Genomic DNA, 17808 nt, shown 5'->3' with positions numbered 1-17808 from the left:
CATATTTGTTCTCTAATTCCATTCCACCCTCTCCTTTCTTTTTTCAGGCATTTTGCTTATTGAAAGAACTTGATCCAGAATTCATTAAACAGTTTGCATTAAGGCGTGATGTGCTATTTCTTTCTTATCTTCCAGTATCTCCAAATTGCCATCGTGTGGTGGAAACATCACATGTGCATGCTGATGGTCCGCAATTATCTTTTGTAAGTTGGTTCTGTTTTGTGGACCACTCTGTTTCTGCATGTAGATACATAATGTATACCTGTATAAATTATTGAGATATCAAGTATCTCACTCTTTCTTTTTTCATGGTTGTTGTTGTGATCATGTTATGCTTTATGTTTCATATGGAAGCAGGATCAAAGCACAAAAGCTTATAAAAGGCTAGTTGACATAAGCAGGAAGATTGACGAGTTTAGGCAGCATCAGCAGTTTGTTCCTCTTGCAACATCATTTATTACAAGTCGAGTGCTGGACTGCCTAAATGTGTCTAAGGCAAGCAAAATAACTCTGTCTCTCTCTCTCTCTCTGTCTGTGTTTCTATGTGCATAGATGGTAAAAGTGTGATACATTGTTGTGCACAATGTCCGCAATCTCGTTACCAAATACCGTTTCGGTATTTTATTGGTTTGGTACGATATGGTACATCTTTGTATTGAAATAGTTTTTTAACTATTTTTCTAAATTTTTATTGTGGTACGCCTCGGTACAGGTCGGTACGGGCCGGTATGCACCCAGTACGTCTTGGTACAGGTCGGTACGTCTTGGTACGGGACAGTGTGTGGCTTGTACCGACTTGAAGTTAAGTTTTGTATCAATTTTCTTCCAATATGGTACGGTATGCCTCGTATCGGGCGGTACAGTATGCCTCGTATCGGGCGGTACAGTACGCCTCATATCGGGCAGTACGTTAGTCCATAGTTGTGCATATATTTGTGTTCATGTGTTTTATATTTTTCCATATTATAAACTAGTATCCATGTATCATGCATGTAATGTTTTGTTACTTTAAGGATTAAAGGGTTGTACCACCCATGTGTTGAATTCCTACAGTCAGTAAAAAACATTGACATTCTATCGTCTACCTGTCTTCATGTATGTGCTTGTTAGGCTTTGTGAATGTGATTGGCTGTTGTTTGTTTTTATAACATAAATAAACGGATTATGTAGTCATCTTGATTCTTGATTAGTTGTTTCATGCTATCATTAATTTTGCATGATGGAGGTGTTCTTCTTGAAATAAATGAAGCTCATAAAGCGCTGCCTTGTTTGTCATACTTGGAATAATTATATTAGGTTGTTTTGTAGGCATATTGATTCTTGATTACTTGTTTCATGCTATCATTAGTTTTGCATGATGGTCAGCATATTCTGTGCATGGTAAATATAACCTTTATAGTTTATACCTTTTGATCTATTTGAATGCATCGTACATGTATGATACACAGAAAAAAAGCCAAGTGGAGGCATTCTTCTTGAAATAAATGATGCTCGTAAAGCGTTGCCTTGGATGCCCTTGAAATAATTATATTAGGTTGTTTTGGTCACACTGAGATTCATGTGATATTTATGCACATCTGCAACTATGTAAATCAAGGTCTGCTGTGCTGAAATCGGGGCCAGACCGGTTTTTTGACGGCACGAGTCGGTACGCCTCTGTACCGTTCCATGCCGGGCCCGTACCGACATAGTAGAGGAGGGGGAAAGGGAGAACGGGAGAGAGGAAAAGAGAGAGATAAGGGTGAGAGAGGGAGGGAAAGAGGAGGGTGGTGGAGGCCGGCGAACTCGCGAGAACAAATTAGGGGACCCAGAGGTGGAGCCCCTCCTCTGCCTCCTCCGCACGGCTCGCCGGCCTCCACGGCTCTCTCTTTCTTCCTCTTCCTCTCACTCTCTCCCCTGCTCGTTCTCTCTTTTCCTCTCTTTCCTTCTCCTTCTTCCCCTCCGACGGATTTTTGTTTCGGTTGCCAGAACTATTCCGGTTCGCCGCCGGTATGGCTTGGTACTCCCCAAACTTTCCGGTTTGGGATGCTTCCACCGACCATGATGTAAATACATATGTTATACATGATTTAATATATGAAGGTATATATCTGTAAGCATGTTACTGGTAAATTTTCTTTTGTTACAGCTACGTGCTCGTAATTCTTCAAATGGAGATTCTTCTTGTTTATCTGGATTGAAATGGCTGAAAGAAGTTGTTCTTAGCAAGAGGTCAGACAACGTATTCCGCATGACCATGGTTGGCGATCCAAAAATAAAATTGGGTCAAATAGGCATTCCGTTTGACATATCTCAAAATATGTATATCAGTGAGCATGTTAATACCTACAATTTGGAAAAGCTAAACATGAGTTGCAATCTGCATCTGCTTACAAAGGAAGAACTCCATTCTAGGAGCAAGGGCCAACTAACTTCTGTAAGAAAATCAAATCAGCTTCAAGTTGGTGATACAATTTATAGACCCTTGGAAAATGATGATCTCATTTTGGTAAACAGGCCTCCATCTGTGCATCAACATTCCTTAATTGCATTGTCAGTAAAGATCCTACCAATTCAATCTGTTGTTTCAATAAACCCTTTATGCTGTGCTCCTTTATTGGGAGATTTTGATGGAGACTGCCTCCATGGATATGTACCACAGTCTGTCCATTGTAGAGTGGAGCTTGGGGAGCTAGTTAGTTTAGACCACCAGTTGTTAAATGCACAAGATGGTCGAAGCCTGGTTTCCTTAAGCCATGATAGCTTAACTGCTGCACATTTGCTAACAAACAGCATAGTCTTTTTGAACAAGTTTGAGATGCAGCAGTTCGAAATGCTTTGTCCTTCACAGTCACCATCTCCTTCGATTATTAAAGCTCCAACCACTCGGTCTCCTCTCTGGACTGGCCAGCAATTATTCAGCATGCTTCTTCCACCTACCATGGATTTCAGCATGGGTTCAAATAAGATTCCAATCAGCAAGGGTGAAGTTCTTTCAACTTCTGGAGCATCCTTTTGGCTACAGAATACTACTTCTAGTATATTTTCTAGCATGTTCAAATGTTATGGCAGAAAAGCTCTTGACTTTCTTTTTTCTGCTCAGGAAGTTCTATGTGAATATCTAACAACAAGAGGATTAAGTGTTTCTTTAGGTGATGTTTACTTGTCTTCAGACTTATATTCCCGAAGGAAGATGACTGATGAAGTATGCTATGGGTTGGAAGAGGCAGAAGATGCCTGCCATATTAAACAGCTAATGTTGGACCCCGAGATGGAGTTTCTTTTGAAGAGTCATGATGGAACTTGCAGGAATCCGTACAATTATGCAAGAAACCAAAAACACATAAGCCAGTTTTCTATTGCTGCATTTAGGGATGTCTTTTACGATCTTCAAAATGTAATACATCAATATATAAGCAGGGATAATTCAATGTTGGCTATGATTCATGCAGGAAGCAAGGGCAGCTTGTCAAAATTAGTCCAGCAAGGGGCATGCCTAGGTCTACAACTTCCAGCAAGTCCATTGCCTTTTAGAATTCCTCGGAGGCTTTCTTGTGTTTCATTGAATGCTCAGAAGAAATTGGAGTATGGGATACCTCAGGATGTGGTTGAATGTGTCCGGGGGCAGAATTCTTATGCTGTGGTTAAAGCTTCTTTTCTGGATGGTCTGAACCCATTAGAATGTTTTGTGCATGCAATAACAGGTCGATCCAATATGTTTAGTGAGAATGCAGAACTTCCGGGGATGTTGACTAGGAAGCTAATGTTTTACATGAGAGATTTGTATGCTGCTTATGATGGAACAGTTAGAAGTACTTATGGACAACAACTTGTGCAATTTTCTTATAATATACCTGGGGAATCATCCAGTGAACAAGGCGATTCTTGTACAATGAATGGTGAAAAAGATGCTGAAAATAATAGGCTAGGTGGTCAACCAGTTGGTTCATGGGCTTCTTGTGCCATTTCAGAAGCAGCATATGGAGCTCTAGATCACCCGATGAATAGTCTGGAAGCTTCTCCTTTATTGAACTTAAAGGTTGTTTTGCTATCTGATCTGTGTTTTACTTATTATAGTGACTATGCAGTTACAACTTTATAGATCTCGAGTGGCATTTTATTCGTAAAGAATAGTTTTTGTGCAGTTAGTTTTTACTCCTTTTATGATATCTAACATTACTTTTTAATTTTCATGATGTAGTCTGATAAGAAATATGTTGTCTTTGTTCTGGTCAGTTGTTGATGCTGTTGTGCCTTATTTGCTTCATTAGAATAACATATACTATTATACTGTATCATGCAGTGGTTATTCTCTCATTTTTGAATTCCTAACACAAATATATAGTGGTTATTCGATGCCTAACATGCGCATTGTGCTAAAATATACATTGTGGAATAGCTCACTTTTTTTTGCTGATGACTACTCAAATAAGTACTAATATAATTTTGATATTCAAAAAGCAAATAGCTCTAAGCCTCTAACCCCCGACTGCACAGTTGGTTATATAACTTGTAGCTCTTTTTTAGATCTATTATTACAACTGTTTACTAGGAGGTGATTCTTGCAAATACTCAGCGATTATGGCCATGAAAGGTAGCTCTAGCCCTCTAATGCCCCACCGCACAGTTGGTTATATAACATGTAGCTCTTTTTTAGATTTATTATTGCAACTATTTATTAGGAGGTGTTTCTTGCAAATACTCCATGACTATGGCCATGAAAGGTACATATCAATCCTGACTCCTGAGTATCTGATGAAAATATATTCAGATTTTGTTTGTAATGGTGGATAAAGATTGTATCTCTGTGATCATTGTGACTACATTTATGCTATTGTATCTTTGGTTGTCAAATGAGATTTTATAATGTGGATCATTCATTCTGTGACTTGTTATTCATGCTATGTCTTATATTAATTTGTATAGCAGTAATTTGTGTAGTTAAAGGTGAGAGTTGTATGCTATAATTTTAAGGATTCATTAAATGGTACTACAAATTCATGAGAAATCTTTCCTGCACAAATGAGTCTATTATGTCAGTTTTCACATAAATAAGTTTTTTCTTAATCCATCAAGTCAGTAATACGACATTTATATGATGGTCATTTCCTCTTTCCTCCTAGTTAAATGACTAAATTTAAGGCTCTGCTGTTAAACCTGTCACTACTAATCTAATTTCATGTGTTGTGACTGAAGTTTGGATTTGACCATACAGAAGGTGTTAGAATGTGGTAAGAGTAGAGCATCTGTGGATAAATCTGCATCTATCTTCCTGTCGAAGGGACTTAAAAAACAACGATATGGTTTTGAGTATGGAGCATTGGAAGTTAAGAATCATCTTGACAGAGTTCTCTTTTCTGATTTGGTTACCACCGTCTTGATTTTGTTAGTATATCTTCATCTTCCTTCGTTCTCATATGGATACTCTGGATATCATTAACCTGTGAAATGTAATTTTGTTTATGGCTATTGTGTTGATGTTAGTTATGCTGGGCTTGATGTTCAAGGGACAAAGTTCAGCCCATGGATTACACATTTTCACGTGAGCAAGGTAATGAGGATGCTGGAGTTTATATTGCAGTGTAAGTATTTGAACAGTATACATTCTGGTTTCTATTTGATATATCTATTCTGCATTCCCCCTTTTTTCAGGAAAGGATGATGAGGAAAAGATTAAGAGTACAGACCATTATAGATCAGCTTTCCGCAAACTATAATTTTGTGAGAGAAACTGTTGGAACAGAGCTTCCAGGACTGCGTATTACAAGCAAGTAAGACTCCTGAACTACTCTAGGCTGTGGCCGCTCATATGACAACATGAACCCAAAACATGATATGCAATACAAATGAAGATACAACTGGTATCTTGAACCCTCATGTTCTGTTTGATGTGCATGATAAACTGTATTTGTTCAGTTTTAAATTTCTAAGGTATGGAGCATGTGTCATTATACTTTGTGCTTGGATATTATCAACATGCCATTTGAAGTCATGTATTATCTTTAAAAATTGAAAAAATCTGCTGGTTGAATTGTGTGGACATTGCAATATTTATTGACCACAGTTGTGTTGTTTTTTTTTCCTTTGGTTTTTTATGCTAAAACATATGGATAGATGCACCTACTTATGTACACATTCATGCACGCACACACATACGCATATCCTTGGATTGTTTAGAAAAACACTTTTTGCTCTCTCTGCCTTTCTGTATATTTGCATTAGAACAATGTCTTTTAACCTGCAAACTATGTCTTGATTAGAAAAGTTTGCTATTCAAAATCCTCCTTGAATTGTCCTTTGTTCCTTCAGCAAATTGTTCCCATTATTATGCAGCTCAATGATTGTAATATTTTTTTAAATGTCTTGTTAAGATTCAAAATTCCAACACGACAGTAAATAGTTCATAAATTCCAAGCTGTCTATGAACTTTGGCACATCATTACATTTATTGCCATTCTTTTATCGGACTACTCTGAGTTAGCAAGCACTTATCATGCTTTTCCAAATTCACAACTTACATGGACTTAAAGTATGTTCGACATTTTTCCCTAAGTTTTTTGTTATCTAGTTTATCATGCATTTAAGATATTGCAATACAGAAAATAGATTCTCATTTTAACTACATGCCAGATTTTAAACATTTCAATAATATTATTTGTGAGTCTAAGTCTGGTTTAGTGTCTATTACTTTTTTATTTGTATGTTTTGAAACATGACTTCATTGCAGGGATTGTTCGTTAATCGATATCCAGAATGAACATGATGAGACATTTTGTATTATGGTTTTGGTTGATACTCCCGAGTCGGAAATACAATTGGACACCATAAGAGATGTGCTTGTACCACTTCTTCTTGAGACACTCGTAAAAGGTTATAATTTTGTCCAATATGCTATTCTATAGCTGCTTCACGATACAATTCTAAACTTTTCAAAAGAAGGCATTTCTCTTGTGATTATACTTCTGCTTTGTCGTAATCAATATCTAAAGTTGGGTTCAATTTTCCTAGTAATGACTAATGAGTGCATTGGAATTTTTCAGTTGCTGCCTTTGATGCATCAAGTAAAAATAAAAATTTTTTAAGACTTTACATCATTGGAAAAGAATGAGAGGTAGAAAATGAGTGGTGCCCCTGTTAGTTACTTGCATCCTATGTGTCTAAACAAAATCTAGCACCTAACATCTAACTATTGAGTTTGAGCTGGTAAGAAGGCAAATATGTTGATCCAAATTAGATGTAATCAGTCCATTCATACCTTTCTTTGCTCCTTTATTTTTTTTATTTATAACTTAACGGTTGTAATTTTGTGCATGATATTTTCAGCCATTTATTGCATTCACGGTATACTGTGCTTCCTTGTCACTCCATGTGTTTTTGCTTAACGATCTAATTTTATGGTTAAGATAGATCTCTCATGCATTTCCATTCTATATGTCAGCGTTTCTGTTTCCCATGTCATAATTGTGGCCTGTTTTCTGTGCTGATTATCCCATCAAGTTGACTGGTTCACGGTATCTTGAGAATGTTTAATTCTGTACCATTTTAAAATTTAAGGGTTTTTGGTAAGTTGGAAGCAAGGTATGCTATATTGATATCGAGTACTGTATGGGTACTGTATTGCTTGATATGTTAGGACAACCCCCATATTGGCACAAGATTGGGAGACAGTTTTCTCCCACCCAACCATGATACCACTTGAAACCGGGTAGTATGGGTTGGTACAACACATAACTGGGTGGCACTGGTTGCTTCTACACAGCACAGGCCAATTCGGCCCTTGCAATGTCTCAAACCTTGGATTGTTTTGGTAACTTACTGCTATCATACCGAGTGTGGTGAACAATGCTTTGAAGTATGTAGATTTAATTGGACCGAGAATCTCAGAATAATATTCACGGATGCCTATCTAAAATAGTTGCCTTAATCTAGTTCTGAAATTATCTATGATGCTGATATCAGTATTTCACTTTGTTTTGAAACAACAAAGTATGTTGTTTGGTTCCACATTCAAGTGCCCAAAGAGTCAAAACACTTGCTAAACTGTCTTGGTAACCTTTCTTTGAGGTTGTGATGTGGGCGCATCCTTTGGGTCCCTAGAGTAGTTAACAAAACTCGAATAGTCCAATCTTTTCAATTTTATTTATCTTAGAAATTGTTTATGTATGATTTAGCTATTTTATTTCTTTTAGTAATTTATGTATTTAAATAGGAAGTTATTGTTCACATCTCTGTATCACAAACAATTTGTGCTACAGTAACCATGATCTTTTAGGAGTCCTGTATGAGTCAAATTGGTTTAAGGGTTATTGGGATTTCAAGGGGATAAAATTCATTTCAATTTAATCTTCTTGATGTGCATGCTGTTTTATTATCTTCTTTTGATATTTAACATACTCATTTTTGTTTTTTTCCTTTTTGGGTGGGGGGAGGGATTTACAGGATTTTGGGAATTCAAGAAAGTGGAAATACTGTGTGATATTCAGCCCGATTCGCTTGATGAACTTTTTCTGAGAGTTTCCATGTCTGAGAAATGTTTGCCTGGAAAGTTCTGGAGCGCCCTTCAAAATGCTTGTATTCCAATAATGGATTTGATTGATTGGGAACACAGTCATCCAAACAGCATGTATGATATTTTTAGCATTTACGGGATCGATGCTGCATGGAAATACTTTCTGAGAGTAAGTAGCTGAACATTTGTTTTCTCTTCAAAAATTTGTTTCACTCAACTAAGCGAATGTTTTTATTATATGATTCAACCTGCAGCATTTGAAGTCGGCAACATCTGATACAGGGAGGTGTATACATGAAGAACATTTGCTTATGGCTGCAGATTGCCTTTCAGTGACTGGTGAATTTCATGGATTAAGCATCAAAGGACTTAAAAAGCAAAGAGATCAAGCATCCATCTCATCTCCATTTACTCTAGCTTGTTTATCTGTGAGTATTAGTTGAAGATTTCACATTTTATTTCTCATATTCAACTACTTTTCAACATGATTCATCACATTGGTGGGAGTCTTTGCAGAATCCAGGCTATGGATTTATCAATGCTGCTAAGCAGGGTTCTGTGGATCACCTTGGCGGTACATTAGATGCAATGGCTTGGGGCAAAGAAGCTCCAGTTGGGACTGGAGGACCTTTTGAAATTATATATTCGGGAAAGGTATTTATAGTCCTAGTCATATACTGCTTATTACTTATGAAGTGGCACAAGTGAGTATGTCATTCTGGTTTCATGTAAGCTTTTTAGAGATAGGATGAATAATTTGTAAATCTATCATTTCCATTCATCATAAATTATTATCCCAGTGCAAGAATTCAGGACTTTCTCTGTGCCAGCTAAAATGCTATATTTTAATTGAGATGGTTAAATCTATGTGTGAAAATGGCATTGCTATTTTGAAATTAAATTGTTAATTTAAAATAAATTCTATAATATTGATCATACTGAGCATGTAGTCTTTTGAGTAAACAAGATAAGAACTCTAAAGAAGGACTTCAGGAGTAATACAGGATGAATTTTGACAATACGGTGAGTCGCAAAATTATGGCTTGTCAAAGTACTTGTCATTGGGGATGTGGTTTAGTTTAGCCTTTTGTTTTCTGAATTGTGCAGGATGGATGAGTGCGATTGATCTTATTGAACATAGATTAAAGTTCTGTTTAGCATGGTCAATTGGCAAAACAGGTGCCATGCCAGTGCCTTCGGCATGCAACACTGACACATTATGCCATATGTTAGTGCTTTTAGTCAGTCTTTATCATGATATAGCCTATGTGATGGCATGAGCTTCTGCCAATGTATTGCGTAACATGTGACTGTCTAGAAACTCACAAGTTAGATGCATGTTTTTGATTTAATTGAACCTGCTCCTTGTATGGATATCATTGTACAGAAGTGTTACACATATGGATGGGCAAAATTGGAATATGTAATGGTTACACGTGACTTCTGCGCTTATCATATATGACCATTTATTACTTGGTCTATTTTATATCAATGCACTAAGCCAAAATCTGTTGAACTCTACCAGTATATGTTTTTATGTTGACTATGCTAGTGAACAGGTCAGGAATTTCCTTCCATGTTGTCATAGTGATGCATTAAATATGATATTGTGTAGAATGTAGGAAAAGCTCTTGTAGTAATGATGTCAAGTTAAATTTATTTTATGCTGCAACCCCTCATATTAGAAATGAAACTAGATGATAGCTCCTGAGCTAGCATACATTTTCTGTTGGTTTTCTTTCATCATTGTAAGTCTAGTTGTAAATTAAGTCAACTTCAATGAAGTCCTTACATTAAAAACTAATGCTATTCTGATCTTTGCAATATTTGTCAAAATGTCTTCAGGAACACTACTTTACTGCGTAAAATCAAACATTTGTTGTACTAGAGATTTTGATCCAAACAAATGAATTATTTAATGTTTAGGATTGCATCCATTCCCTATTGCAATTTTGTAATAGCTTGTTTTCAACATATGATATCCTGCATTACAAAAGAGTGGGAAGTTTATAAGTTTGTCAGTAATCGCCTAATGGAATTGAAACCCTGTTTTCTTCCTCATCTGTAATTTTCCCTATCTGTGTGAACTATGAGACATTGCTCCCTGTTTCAAATATCTTAAACTTCTCGCTGCTACGTTTGATCTGTGTGAACTATGAGACATTGTACTCATCAACTTGCCTCCTAATACAGTTGGTGAAAAGTATTAAAGAAATAACTAATAATTGTTATGTAAGCATTACTACTAGTAACATTGATGTAACACACATCCATATGGCTGATTTTGGGAGCTTGATTGAGTTGACTCCACCTAAAAGCTTTGCTGAGTTAGTAAATTGGACTTCTGATACATAGGTTGGATCATTTGTGTGCAATTCAGTGATTCAATAATCAATTTAACCATGATTGCTGCCTGTCCAATCCAGATTGGGATCCTTCAGTAGGATCACTGAGTTTCGTAACAGTATGTCTTGCCCCTCTCGTGAATAAAGCTTTAGTTGCCAAAACAGGACACAATCCTCTAGAGCACTTATGACAGCTTGATAGCCAGTCAGGATATGTTTCAAAAATTTAATGGATTATGCCTCAATCCATAAGGATAGCCTTATATTGATGACCTAAAAGTTGCTGGCTAGGTTTATGTTGCATAACCTGGATATTTGAATGCCCAAGGTCAGAGTCTGTATGTAGTAATCTCTAATATTTTAAGCATTTTTCCCTATCTGCTTGATTTCTTTATAAATATTTTTTTACACCGATAGCAATTTCTATCTTGCTAGATGGCTTCTTAGTGTTTCTGATTCTTTTGCAGGTGCATAATCCCCAAAAGACTGAGAATATATATAAAACATTGCTTAACTTTAAAGTTGAGAAGCCTTGGCAAGATGACAACAAATTATGCAGACATGGTGATCGAAATGTCTCCACCAAATGGAAACATAAAAGAATTCTATCCAATACTGGTGCTTCTACTGGAGAATCAATAGACCAATTGATTTCTGAAGAAGCTCACACTAGGCAAGGATGTCCATGTGAGTATCCTGTCAACAAATGGGAAAGGCAATCCAAAGGCCATGTAGTGTCTTCCAGTGTTAGTTCTAATTCTGATGCAAAAATGGGATTCAGTACAAAATCTGCTTTAAGAAGTGCTGGTTCATGGGCTAATATCGTGGATATGTGTTCTAACTTGCGAACAATTTTACATGAGTAAGTTATTTTTTGATAACTAACTGCCTCCTGTTTTTCCTTTTACTTTAGACAGTTCTTTGAAACTATATTTGGTGCACTACTGTAGTTTCTGCCTAACCTTTTTTTATTTCAAAACAAGGAATTCATGTTATCAGGTTTTTTAATTCAAAGTCTTTATCCCTATTGGACTTGGTTTGCTGTTATTCATATGAATTGAATGAATCAGTTAATTATGAAAATAGAATGCTAGAAAGAGAATTAGGTGTTTTCTTAATTGGAATATACAAAATAGAAGTGCTCCACAGAGAACATAAAAATGGTACCAATAATACTACAATCTAAGAAGTTCATCCTTTTTTTATATTTGTGATGATTAACTTAAGTTGATTGAGGCTTTATTTTGTCTTCTTGAAGTTGCAGTTTGTTTCGAATCTGGCTTCATCAGTCACATTATAAAAACGTTGGGAGTATTCGTGGATCCATCAAAGAAAATTATTATAGCTTATTTGTCTTTCTCGTAAAATATGGAGATACGGATATTGTAATTGGTTACAACTTCATTGGTCACATTCGGTCTTGTGATTCTATCACAAATGTTATTTGTTTGAACATATTAACTTATTATGCAGGAAAATGCTCTATTTTTTGTTCCTTCTCAAAGTGCCCTCTTTTCGTCCTAAAGTGGCTTGTTTTTGTTTCCATTTCAAACTTTTCCTTCTAGGATTAATATTTCATGATGCATGTACCAATCACTAAAATGGAATTATGTATTTCTTTATGTTCATTCTATTCTATTTAAGCTTGAAGCTCGAGGATAAAGTGGAGTTAATGATGTGAAATTAATTTTATCCCATACTGGATGCAGTCATTTTATATATATACAGTTACTATAAATCAAGGTTCATAATCTTGGTACTAAGCATTGTACCGATATGTGTCTAGTTCGATACAATACGGGTTGGTATGGTACGGTATACATCTCATACTGAGATAGCTTTCGAGCCATTTTTCTTACTTTTTATGTTGGTACGCTTTAGTATGGGTTGGTAGACACCTAGTTCATCTTGATACATTTTGGTACGGGTCGGTATAAGGCCTGTATCGACTTGAATATGATTTTCTTACTAGTTCCGATTTGGTATGGTACGATACGCCCCAAACCGAATGGTTCGGGGTGGTACAATCCATACCATAGACCATCCATAGGATATTATTAAGTAATTTTACAAGCATCCATCGTGTTGCTATTTGGATATATAAGGCTACCTGGTACAGATCGGGTATGGTACAGTATGCACTCTATACCGAAATAACTATTGGATCATTTTTCTCACTATTTATCTTGTTACACCTCAGTATGGGTCGGCATGCCTCGATATAGGTTGGCACGCATCTCGGTACACCTTGATATGCCTTGGTAAGGGGTAGTATGAAGTCCGTACCAATCTGAACATGAGTTTCGTAATGGTTCCGACCCTGGCACGATACAGTACGTCCCGTACCAGACGGTTCGGGGCGGTACAACGGTCCATGAATTATGGGAGCATAGGGGCTTTCTCTTAAGTTGGAAATAGACAATAGCCTTAAAAAACATGTAGTTCTTAGTGTTGGTTTGAGCCATCATGCAGCACCATAACATAATTGAAATGAGAAACTTTTGACTTTCTCCTTTTCTCGTTGCCGAGAAAAACAGAGGGTAACAGGAGTATATTAGTTGTCTAGACATTAACCCTATTAAACATCAAAAAAGGCAACAGCATCCAACAAGGGAGACCATGAGTTAAAATAATAGTACCATAAGGCGTACTGTAAGATTGTACAAGATGGTGAATTATATAGGGTTTGTTGCCAAGTAATAATGTAATAAAGAATTTTAGTGGGCCTTACCTTGAGTGAGACAATAATTCAAGATTGGGCTATAGACATTAACACAATTAAGATCAAAAAAAGCAACGCCCTCCAACAAGCGGGAGCATGAGCAATAGCATTATAATAGGGTCCTGTAGGGCTGTACAAGATGTTGAATTGCATAAGATTTGTTGCCAAATTGTAATATAACAGAGAATTCTAGCGCAGCCGACCATGAGTGAGAAAAATTCAAGATTGAAAGGTATTCTACTTTTGCATTAATGATGGCCTTGGGGAAGGCACGACCTTGATGTTTGTAGGTGCTTAATATTCTTTCTTAGACGAATGTACAAATATGTTAATTTTGTTAGGCCCCATCAATGTATGGTAGCATGACAATGTTTCCACATGAGGTAATAGGGGTGCTTGATTTTTGGTAGCACTTTTATTGCTAGAAAATATGATACACCAGTCAAGATTGAATGAAGAGGAAGCCTTAAAGGCTTTTTTGATCTTCACATAAATTTGATGCCCTCTTGAAATTTGATGTTCACAAAGTAGTGGAAAGAAAGAATACTTGGAGGAGGCATATGGACTATAACACATGATCGTGTGCCTTTGTTTTATCTTAATTCTAAATTAACAAGGAAGGCATATGGACTATAACACATGGCCATGTGCCTCTTGTTTTATCTTAATTCTAAATTAATAAAGAAGTCGTACTTAATGACCAAAGTTGAAGTGTCTTCATTTTTTTTGGAAAGAGAGGGATGGAGGGGGACCCACCCGATACTTAACCAAAATCAATCCAAGACATTAAATTGAGTTATAGTCTTAATAATCATGATTGCTCTTGGTCAAAGCAACACTGAAGGATGACAGAACATGAAATGCTTAGATCATGTGGAAACACTATTAAGGCCAAGATGGCATGTGGAAATATAAGCTTCATTCGGATTCGTCTTCTTTTTGCATTCCCATGATCCGTGTGAGGACTAAATCCCCATTGCCCTAGATAGAACCCTCCGTTTGGCTTACATGTTCTTTCATTGTCTGGTTACTTTATTTCATATCTTGTTATCCAATTTTGGTCTCCATTTGTTCACAAGATTTAGTAGCCAGGTCATTGAAAAAGCTTTTGGCTCTTGCACTGTGCGCTCTTCTGTTATCAACTATCTCAATTCTAGAAATATGCATTCAGCTACAACTAAACACAAACTCAATGCTGATGAACTATTTCAAAGATTTAAGAAAAGAAAGGGCATGGAATTCACCAATGAATGCGAATAACTTCTTGACTATCTTCCACTATGATTTCACTATTCTTCTATTCTATGGTGTACTTGGAGCAACCAAAAGAAGTTGATAGCATAATCTTGACCTTGGCTTGTGATGCAAAATCATCACCTTTAATTTGTACTTGGTTTGCATTTTGTAAAGAAAGTAACGAGCTTTTTTCCCCTCCTAGGTCAAAATTTTATACCTTTGCCTTTTTTTCCATTTTCTCTTTTTCTCAAATTACTCTCAAACTTCAATAGTTTTGGTAAATAATTGGCTGCTGGCATGTGGAGTTTAAAGAGACTTTTCATACTTGCTTTCTTTGAAAAGCTTCAGTGAGATTTGTGTTTTACGTCGTATTGTACCAGCTCTCTGCTGGTATCACAGACATGAAATTTTAAATTTGAGATCCATGATCCTTGGAAACAATTAATCCTCAAATGTCATATCAAACATTCTCAACCTAGAATCTTTTTTATGTTGACGTGTATAGTTATACTACACAGGCAAATGGCTAGCAACTTTCTGCTTATCTGCAGTAACGTTTTTGATGATTCAAACATCTAGTAGCAGAAAGCTTAAGGCAAGAGATATTTCATATGAACTCATTCTGCCCGGCAATTCAGAGAATTTTATATATAATGCCAGGACATCTAAACAAATTTGGCAATTAAATATCACCACTTATAATCTAGCTTTATAGATACATATTATGTAGTTATTTTAGTTATGCACCTTATTGCACAAGGTGCCGTATAAACATGTAACCATTCTGTTTTGTCAGTTTTTGTTTTTGTAAAATGGGTAGTCATGCATCATATGTTTATCTTTCTTAAAATCTTCTACCTTGTAGCTATCCTTTATTTTTGTACTCTCGAAAGTTAAACCTATTGTTCTGATGGAGTTAAATCTGTATGAAGGTACCCCATAAATGGATACTTAAATGAGACAGATAAATCATGTCTTATGGAGGCTTTATCCTATCATCCCAAAAGAGATGCAAAGATGGGAACTGGAATTCAGGGAATTAAGGTAATACAATGATTACTTTTTAGTGTTGGGTTTCATAATTTTTTTCTAGAATTAGTTGCTTTACTATTTATTTTAACTTCATAGGCTGTTATGGTGGAAAATGAAAACACGTCAGTGCATTAACTTGCAAAAGGGTGGAGAGACTAGACCCACAATGTTGTCATACTGAAGCCATCTTGGGAATGTGAAGCTTGTTGATATTGATTACGATTACTAAATCACCTTAAAAATCCAATTCCTCCCTTGAGATTCTACCATCATCCTTCTTGGAATACTTTTAATTCTAGATAGATAATCCCAAGGACTAGAAATAGTCATACAATTGTTACATGGTATACCGAATACAAACATTAATTTCTCACTTGGTAATTGCTATCGCCCAAATCCATTGCTTTGTTCTTCCTAACCTTTTTTTCTAGCAGATAAATCTCACCATTTATTTCTCTACCTGTATGCCTTGACTTCCCAAATCAGGAATTTTGACAACCTATATCCCTGAAAAGTTGCCTGTAATTAAAGTGGGTAGCATCTTACCCTGTTAATAAATACTTCCCAACATGTTTGACACTGCCATAATAGCCTAAATGTTTTCTGGCACCTGACACCAAGGCTTTCAGAACTGCATTTAGCTCAACCTTCACAATCTCTTCGAGTGCTCTCTTTTCACTCCAAAAACACCTTTGTCTTTGTCATTCATAGCAATACCACCTTCATGACCAAGCATCAATTTTTTTCTACCAATTTGATACCCTTTGTGGAATTCAACAATCATGTTCTTTACCATTCTAATCAAATACTCGTGGAGAGGAAGAGCCAATTCATCTATGCACACGCCCCAAAGGTCCCTTTTATAGACTTGGGTTTAGGGGTTTTTCCAAAGTCTATCATGAGTAGGAGACAAACTTCTTGAAATAACCCACCCTTGAATTAATGCCAAACTACTTAATCATTCGCTTGGAAGGTTGAGATATATGGCCATCCAATTTTTTATGGCATGGGATCAATATCAGATGTGTACTTTTTATGTGAACATATAGTGTAAAACATTGACCTGTTTTGCGTTATCATACAAAATATAATCAACCATGGGTTAGAGCAATATCACTTGTTGATAGAAGAAAATTGCTTTAGGAATTAAGGAGATGCATGGAAAAAGAAGCCAAACCATAAGCAATGTTTATGTCTTGTTTAGTAAAGTGATTATTTTATCATACGTAGTTTTTGTGTTACTCAAAGTTTTTAATTGGCTTAAGGCGACTATTTTTATATAATTGTAAGTGACATATTCTTGATAAGTGATTATCTTTTGCCAAAAAGGGGAATATGTGCATCTAACAGAAATTAAATAATGTTTTCTTATTTATATTTATTACCTTGGAATATAAAAATTTATGCTTTGATAATGAACCATTATTTCTTTTTTTGAAAAGAATTATGATCCTCATTATGCAGTTATACACTCAAAATTATGTATGTGGTTATAATATTTTTCTTATTATGAATGATACTTACCTTTATTTGATTGAAGATATTTATGGGTTGCATATTCTAATCTTAACTCTGCCAAGTCGGACTTTGAATGCAACATGGTAAAGAAAACCAGCCGTTTCCTATTCACCTTCTGTATATTTAAGTTCTACTCATTCTGATGCCATGGTTACTTCCTTTGTCTTGCTGGGGCCTGATGAACCTTACAGACTTGGAGATGCTTTGTTGATACCCAGTAATCACTTTATCATCTTAGCTTATTGTAGTTTCTAAGTCTTCTCTATGCCTAACCTTGCTTCTTTAGGTTTTTGTTGATATGTACTGCAAGGAAGAAGTATTTTATTCTTCAACAAAAATACAGGATGTCTGCCTCCAAATCATGTGTCTAGTCCCCTCATATTTATCCATGCTAACCCCATGCACCCTTATGGTCAAATTTATATGAGAGGCCATTTTAATATACTCATGTTGAATATTTCTAGGTA

General features: G+C 36.0%; 1 protein-coding gene across 2 annotated transcripts in view; it reads left to right on the top strand.

The window, feature by feature from the left end:
• Positions 1 to 17808, top strand: part of LOC103716854 (DNA-directed RNA polymerase IV subunit 1) — a 32620-nt gene that overhangs the window by 12983 nt on the left and 1829 nt on the right. The window contains exons 8-19 of one of the 2 annotated variants that reach the window (XM_017845140.3): positions 48 to 203; positions 358 to 495; positions 2129 to 4018; positions 5198 to 5364; positions 5464 to 5530; positions 5632 to 5750; positions 6707 to 6849; positions 8419 to 8657; positions 8743 to 8916; positions 9005 to 9142; positions 11301 to 11695; positions 15724 to 15835. In XM_017845140.3, the coding sequence (XP_017700629.1) occupies positions 48 to 203; positions 358 to 495; positions 2129 to 4018; positions 5198 to 5364; positions 5464 to 5530; positions 5632 to 5750; positions 6707 to 6849; positions 8419 to 8657; positions 8743 to 8916; positions 9005 to 9142; positions 11301 to 11695; positions 15724 to 15835 (3738 nt within the window). Of the gene's footprint in view, positions 1 to 47; positions 204 to 357; positions 496 to 2128; positions 4019 to 5194; positions 5365 to 5463; positions 5531 to 5631; positions 5751 to 6706; positions 6850 to 8418; positions 8658 to 8742; positions 8917 to 9004; positions 9143 to 11300; positions 11696 to 15723; positions 15836 to 17808 lie in introns of both variants that reach the window. The other variant, XM_017845138.3, reaches the window with a different exon arrangement.

This window comes from Phoenix dactylifera, chromosome 2 (genome assembly GCF_009389715.1).
Source record: "Phoenix dactylifera cultivar Barhee BC4 chromosome 2, palm_55x_up_171113_PBpolish2nd_filt_p, whole genome shotgun sequence".
Lineage (NCBI taxonomy): Eukaryota > Viridiplantae > Streptophyta > Magnoliopsida > Arecales > Arecaceae > Phoenix > Phoenix dactylifera.
The sequence above is the reverse complement of the archived record's forward strand: the minus strand, read 5'-3'. Positions and strand labels throughout refer to the sequence as shown.